The sequence below is a fragment of the Priapulus caudatus genome, unplaced genomic scaffold (genome assembly GCF_000485595.1).
Source record: "Priapulus caudatus unplaced genomic scaffold, Priapulus_caudatus-5.0.1 Scaffold101, whole genome shotgun sequence".
Lineage (NCBI taxonomy): Eukaryota > Metazoa > Priapulida > Priapulimorpha > Priapulimorphida > Priapulidae > Priapulus > Priapulus caudatus.
Window position 1 is genome coordinate 394,746 of NW_014577162.1, and position 4,847 is coordinate 399,592.

The following is a 4,847-nucleotide window of genomic DNA, read 5'->3' on the forward strand; positions in this document are numbered from 1 at the left end:
GGGGGGGGGGCGGGGGTCTTAAAAACACCCTAAATATGTACCAATTATTTTGTGATCTCATCGTCATCACATGCCCGTGACAGCTAGAAACGTGGTATCAGACACAGAGAAACTTGCTGCTGCATAAAAAGACAGAATTTCTCAAACGACATCAAAAGTACGCGCATTCCACAGGATAGCACTGTATTCCCACTCTATATGCATTAGTAACTTGTACATCCCTATCCGAAGGGCTTTGGAGAATTTGAATAAGAACGTGAATCTTTGAGCATGGCAGCGTAGAATTATAATGCGTCGTTCAATGCGTGCTTCATTTTCCCGACAAGTTACAAGAAACCTTTTCTTAGTACACGGGCGACTTCGTTAGTTTCGGAATAAAATCTGGCCATGCCTGATGTTAGACCACTGAGTTATTGTATTAAATACTACTATAACGTTGAATTATAGATCGAATCACAGGTGGCGACATGCACCTTTCAGTTTCAATGCTAGCTCTAGTTCCTATAGTTCCAGCTACGCACAAAATGAGTACAAACTTAAATAAGTGTTTCTTAAACATCGAGCAATATTTCTTGCTGCCCCTTGACTGTTTCAACGGTGTGTTGGACAATATTGCATTATACACGATGCTATATATATACACACACAACTAATATAGGATTCATGTCAACACGATGCAGGCATTTATATTAAACAGCATTTTTTTCCATAACGTTTATAACAGTAAAACGCGTATAGATGGATGGAAGCACGTATAAGCTTCCTAAAGTAGTGGGCCGCGGCACGTTTTATATTAAATACAATAGTTGGTCATACCAGCGCGAAACCCAAAGCGTATGTAATGTACTTTTAAAGGCAGAATATTCATAGTATTCTGAAAAGGCTGGCTCTCTATCGCAGCGCGCAATATATAGATGACACGAGAGTGCTCGAGCGCCGAGTATCTATAGCGTGTCTGAATAGCGCGCGTGATAATGAACGGTAATAACGAACAGATATTGCTAACGGCGTCAATGTCGCCTATACACGTTCGTAGCAGGATGTTATCGATTCGCACTGGCACGGTCCACGTACGCGAGTTACCGCACGCGGCATTGTCCACTGCCACCGCACTCACTCACACTGCATTCAGAGCTTGTGTTTCGTAATGGCGTTATTGTGTGGAGGGTGGTTACGCCATACGCATCGATCTCCTCGATCGCCCGATACGCAAAAATGCAACGACGACTGAAACAACACGGACTAAACATAATTAAGCCGTAAGCGTATAAATGCCCCGTGCGACGCGCATTACTGAATATGTCGCCCGTCGTAGGCCTACTGGTTTCGCACCGCCGCCCACCAGCGCTCGCGCGACCTGATCAATAAAAGAATTCCTCGTTTCGTGCGAAAGCTTTCAAAATATTTTACATGCCTCTATAGTAACGCGTGCATATCGCACGGCGCGTGTCGGCCGGCTTTCCGCGTAGTCCCGAAACGTCCATAATTCATTGGCCCGCAATTCATCTTACGCGTATTTCATGCTACAGCTGTTTCCGAGAAAATTTGAAATTCCATGCGAGACGTCGCGATAGCCATCGGTTGAAGTTTTGATACGTATAAAACCTTGCCCGTAAAACACTGTCCCTCGTGGCTTTTCCGTATGAGAAATCTTTAAGAGCTCGACATCCGAGCAATGCTAAGCGATGCCGCTTTCAGAGTTTGAACCAGCATCAAGCATTAAAGTTATACATAATTAAAGCGGTGAAAAGGGGTTGTATATGATCAATATTTATCGCAATATATATCTATCTATATATATATATATATATATATAATATACACCATATACCTGTGTATAAGGTGTATATGTTACAATTGTAACTGTAAAGGAAAATTTTCAATTCAAGTATAAATACATATACAATATATACATGTAAATTATAAAATATCGCACAAAATGATGCAAAAAATTATTTGAAATAGAAGCAATGAATGGGTTTGTTTTCACTGGCAATATGAAGGCTGAAATTTAAGAAAAAAACTACACTTACGGGGGTTCTTACAGCGTACTTACGGGGGTACTTACGGGGGTTCTTACAGCGTACTTACGGGGGTTCTTACAGTGTTACTTACCAGCGTACGTTTGAGGACCTTCATTCGCTGGTAGTGTCTGGCCGTGTCGATGAGAACGCCTCTGTGCTTGAAGCGCGGGAAGTCCGAGATGTACGTTAGGTTCATCGCGAACTGCGAACGCACAGACGTAGACTTAGTAGTTTATGTTTGGTTAGTTTTTAGACCATACCATGCTTTACTTTACCAAACGACATAAATATATGTGCGCGCGCGAACGTGCTTTCGTGCGTGTTTACCATGGGTGAGTGTGCGTTTGCGCGTGTACCTGGGTGGGTGTGCGTGTGCATGTGCGTGTGCGTGTGCATGTGAATATTTCATTCGTACAGTTTCGGTAATGGATCCCAAATAGCCCAGCCCCAGCACATCCTAACTGAGCTGGCATCGCTTGAGTGCATCTTACAATGTTTATTATATAAACAGGGGAGAATAATAAAAATGTTTTTTAATAATAATAATATATTATTTTTCTTCAAAATAATCAGGATAGTAGGCTACGGATCATGGTGTTAATGAGCGACTTAGCTGCCACCTGGCGATCGTAATTACGCAAATCTCGCAATGCGTCGACGCGACGCAACTTTACGAATCGAGATGGCAAATCGAAATTTTTCCTTGGGGATGGCCGCTTCACAGAGAAAATATGCGGAAAACGCTTCGCAGCATTTAAAAATGAAAGGATAAAAATTTAATGCGTACCAAATACCTAGAGGCGCTAATGTATTTTTTTCGCGCACAAATAAGTGGTTGCGTGTATAATTAATTGCGCGCCCGTTCACGTGACATTAGTTCGACCACGAACACGGGCCACGGAATGTGCAGCATGCATGCATGCGACGCGCGCGGTGACATGCATGCGACGCGCGCGGTGAAATTACTGCAAATCGCGTCACAGATGCGTATCGTTTGGCGCCCCGTGTATAAATTTAAATTGATTCCGCGACAACACGATGTGTGTCCGTGCGTGCGTGCGTGCGTGCGTGCGTGCGTGTGTGTGTGTGCCAACGCCCCCCCGCGCGCGTGACAAATGAAATATAGTACCAGCACGCCGGATAGATCTCGTCCATTCCTAGATGAACGTATTCGTCGGGGAACACGCGCACGACCTCCGAGAAGAGATGCTTCAGAAACGTGTAGGTGACGTTCAGGATGGGATTCATGATCTGTCGCTCCGTGTGCATGCCATAGATGGCCGTCTCCTTCTGCTGAGGCTGTCCATAGCACGGCGTTAGCAGCTCTGCAACGATAACGGCGCGCGCGTGATGCGCCAGTCTATAGATGATGACACGCGACACCGCTGACCTGGGAAAGTAGATTCGTCGGCATTTTGCGTCGACGATTATGTTATTTCATTCAATTACGTTATTATAGTTATGACGTTGCGAGAAAATCATTTCATGTCGTGGCGCATAATATGAACAATCACTCAAATTAAATCCTAACGTGAATAGATTCCCACAGAATGCTATGTCAGTTTAGTAAATTCTCCCCTGCTGTTTGAGCAAAACATCGTGACTCTCCATTTCATATGCAAGCTGCGAGAGCATCCAGAATATTCCGCATGACGTTATTAGTCTCGGGCAAACACCGGAACGTGTAGGCGTCACCTACGCAACCGTGTTTCCGATGCGCAGTGAGTGCACAGTCAATGTTTGCGTCCGTGTGCACGCAGGACGTACCGGGATGGGACTTTCCCCAGGAATGTGTGTGTCCAGGAGTGTCGAACTCGGGTATTACGCGAATGCCACGCCGCCGCGCATACTCAATGAGTGTGGCGACGTCTTTCTGCGTGTATACTTTGTCCGGCGTATATGCACCCTGTGGACGAGGCACACAAACACGAACGCTCTTATAGGTAACACGATAATTTTCGGCGACGAATGTTTTGTGTTTCTCCCGAGTGATAATGACAGCGTGACAGAGTCGCGCTAGGTATACAGTAATGCTGCTGAGTATAATACTATGAGGAGTGAATAATAATAGATCTATAATAATAATAATAATAATAATAATTACTATTATTATTATAATAATTAATTAATTATTTAATAATGATTATTAATAATTATTATTAATAATAATCTATTATTGTTCACTCCTGATACTATAATGCAAACACGTCATAACCGACTCTAATTATTACTCGATGCAAAAGGATTTATTTTTGGTGATTTCAGTGGGTGTTACCTTTTCCGAGAGCTCGGGGAAGAGTATACTTTCGTAGGAAAACGACTGATCATCCACAATATGCCAGTGAAGAACATTAAATTTGTTGTATGACATAGCATCCTGTCGAATGAAATAGAACAGCTGCATGAGATATCCCATAATGAACTGGGACGTAACGAAGTGTGATTCGATAAAATTTAAAGAGAGAAAATTAAATAAAATTAAATAAAATAAACTATATATATTAAAAGGAATTCGTGTGAAATATAATGCAATGAAACGTAACATCGTAAAATGAAAGGTTTTTGCAATATAATGGAACGAAAGAACACCTGCTGAAATGTATCATCATGAAATGTCACGTAAGGAAAATAAGGGTTATGAAACGTAACGAGGGAAAATGCAGTGTAACTAATTGTAATGAAATGAAACGTACTGGAATGAAATAATGCCCAATGAAACGTGACGTCACAAAAAGACACGTATATAATGAAATGTACCGTAATGAACTAAAACACGCTGAAATAAAACTCAATGCGTACGGAATGTAACGCAATGTATTGGAA

General features: G+C 42.4%; 1 protein-coding gene across 1 annotated transcript in view; it reads right to left on the reverse strand.

The window, feature by feature from the left end:
* Positions 1-4,398, reverse strand: part of LOC106805142 (beta-hexosaminidase subunit beta-like) — a 16,514-nt gene extending 12,116 nt beyond the window's left edge. Inside the window, exons 1-3 of the mRNA XM_014806634.1 lie at positions 4,300-4,398; positions 3,792-3,930; positions 3,154-3,349 (exon numbers count right to left, since the gene is read on the reverse strand). Of these exons, the coding sequence (XP_014662120.1) occupies positions 3,154-3,349; positions 3,792-3,930; positions 4,300-4,395 (431 nt within the window). The 5' untranslated portion in view covers positions 4,396-4,398. The remainder of the gene's footprint in view (positions 1-3,153; positions 3,350-3,791; positions 3,931-4,299) is intronic.
* Between the last annotated feature and the right edge of the window lie 449 nt (positions 4,399-4,847).